Raw genomic sequence first — 2,334 nt, forward strand, 5'->3', positions numbered from 1 at the left:
AACATGTTGGCAACATTGAGTTTTGGAGTTGATTGAGATAATCTGACTTAACTAGTTTTGTCATTCCATTTGTTAAAGATACAGTCACCAAGAATTTTTTGAGTTTTTTGAAAGACCCCAATTTAAGCCTTGCTTATTTTTAAAAATTAAGTTATTTCCATTCAGTGATGTTGGATGTATATGAATTATTTAGTAAATAATCTCAATAAATTTTGTGCTGTGGCCTTAAAAAATTATATATCAAATCATCTACTTCTTGGATAATTTAACTAATGTCAAAATAATCTATTTTTCAGACTATTTTTATAATTAATTTATTAAAAATGTATATTTATATCACACATTATGCAAAATTTTGATTATTCTTTTATCAGAACTAATAAGTGTGAAAGGGCTGGCAGTGGAATAGAAACTGCCCACAAGCCTCTGGACACTCACAATGACTGAGTCATAAACCAATAATAGAGCTGAGGAGGATGAGATAATAAGGTCCACCCAGTACATGACCACAAAGCAACTCACCAGCAGCAGGATGGTCTGGGTGGCCCTTTTCTCTGGGGAGGCTCTTGGAGAGAGGTTGGTTCTATGAAGGTATTGGGATCGTCTCTGATGTCTGGACAAGAGAATTACCATGCATGCACTTGAGAGCAGCATGATTGTTACAAAGAAGACATTCCTAAGCAGTGGCAGCATGAAAGACAGGCTCCTGATAATGTAGCTTACGGAAGAAAGTGAGTTGTATTTGCCGATACTTAGCACATCGGTCTTGGTCCCATTAGAAGAAGCCACAGTAGAGGAGAACAGGTTATTACTGAGACACAGACTGAGAACCCATAGGAAGAAGAAGGAGTGAAAGATGTAACCTGTGAACTTCTGTTTAATCGTTGCAGACCAGGAGATGCCAGGGCTGATGGCGACAGCCTGGAGCACGCTCAGGAGGCAGGTGGTGCAGATGGAGAGGCTCCCTGTGCATGTAGAAGAATGCCTTACACTTGAAGTCACTCTGAAAATACAGTGACTCAAACAGGTCTGGAGATGCCAAGAAGACCACAATGAGGAGCATCACTAAGTGGACAAGGGCCAGGTGACAGGTGATGAGGTCAGTGGGCTTAGGCTTCTGATCCTGAAGGAGTGAGAAGATTCGGAAGAATAGGAGGAAGTTGTTGGCTGTGAGTCCAATACCAGCTTGAAAAAGAAGGGCGATTGTTAGTAGTACCTTAAGTGGAACATGGTCATCTTAATGATGAAGAGGAATTATATTTTATATATCTGAAATAAAGCAATAGACTTCTTACCATCAATGTTAGTTATTGTATAGTCAAAATTATTACCAACCGTATCATTTTAATTTTACCCATTTATCTTGATTAACCCTGACTATCTCATATAAAATTTTTAAATGCAGCCTGAGTGTTATATTTTATAACAAATAACTCATATATATATCAAATATCAACACATCCACAATCACATCTATGTAGGGTGCACATTATCTATACTCGTATAGTACCTGTGGCTCACTCCTCAAAAAGCATTTCTTTACTTTCTGTATTTTTTGTTTAATTTTCACCACTCATAATAATATGCATATAAAATAAATCATGGATGCTTTTACAACTGAATTGAGGTAAACTTTGTGCTAATGGAAAAAGAATCACCAAAAATTTTTTGAAAAAAGTTGCAGTGAATCGATCCAATATCCCATCACTCCAATGCTTTTCTTATTGCCTCCCTGTTTCATATTTAAGTACCCTTCTAATTAGATAGGGCTTCTGCTAATGATGAAGATAATCTATCATGAAGTCAGATGCTTATTAACCTTGACACCATCTGTACTTAATTTTCCTTTGTCATATTAGCTAAGATATTCACAGGATCTGGGGTTTAGGATGTGAACATTGCTGTATTAACTGTATGTATCTTTTCAAAATGGTCCTGGTTCTCTTGAAGCTTAGTTTTAATATGGTACTCCTTATCTAAACCCTCATCATCTCAGAAAGGAATTACTAAAAACCCTGCTTTCAATTTTCAAGAGAACGAGCAGCACATTTCTCAAGTTTATGGCGTCCATAACTTTCCATGAAAATGCTTATGTGAAGATCTTTTTCTTGAGCCTTCACTTAATACCGAAATACCCTCCCATGCCTTCAAAACCACTTTGCTCTTCAATAATAAAGGGAATTGTCATCATACGTTAATTGAAAGATCTCTGTATCAAAATAATTTTTCTGAAATTTTACTGAATAATTTGAAAATTGTTCTCTTGTTATTTGCTCTGGATGCTGGCATTATTATTTTATTAAATCAATTCAATACTGGCGTAGAACAAGTCAG

At 36.1% G+C, this 2,334-nt stretch overlaps 1 protein-coding gene across 1 annotated transcript; it reads right to left on the reverse strand.

The window, feature by feature from the left end:
• Positions 1-309: 309 nt before the first annotated feature.
• Positions 310-1,063, reverse strand: LOC116471119 (vomeronasal type-1 receptor 45-like). Its single transcript, XM_032157087.2, is given in 2 exon segments — positions 310-964; positions 966-1,063. Coding segments are annotated over 2 exon segments (753 nt in total).
• Between the last annotated feature and the right edge of the window lie 1,271 nt (positions 1,064-2,334).

This window comes from Hylobates moloch, unplaced genomic scaffold, assembly GCF_009828535.3.
Source record: "Hylobates moloch isolate HMO894 unplaced genomic scaffold, HMol_V3 SCAFFOLD_6, whole genome shotgun sequence".
NCBI lineage: Eukaryota > Metazoa > Chordata > Mammalia > Primates > Hylobatidae > Hylobates > Hylobates moloch.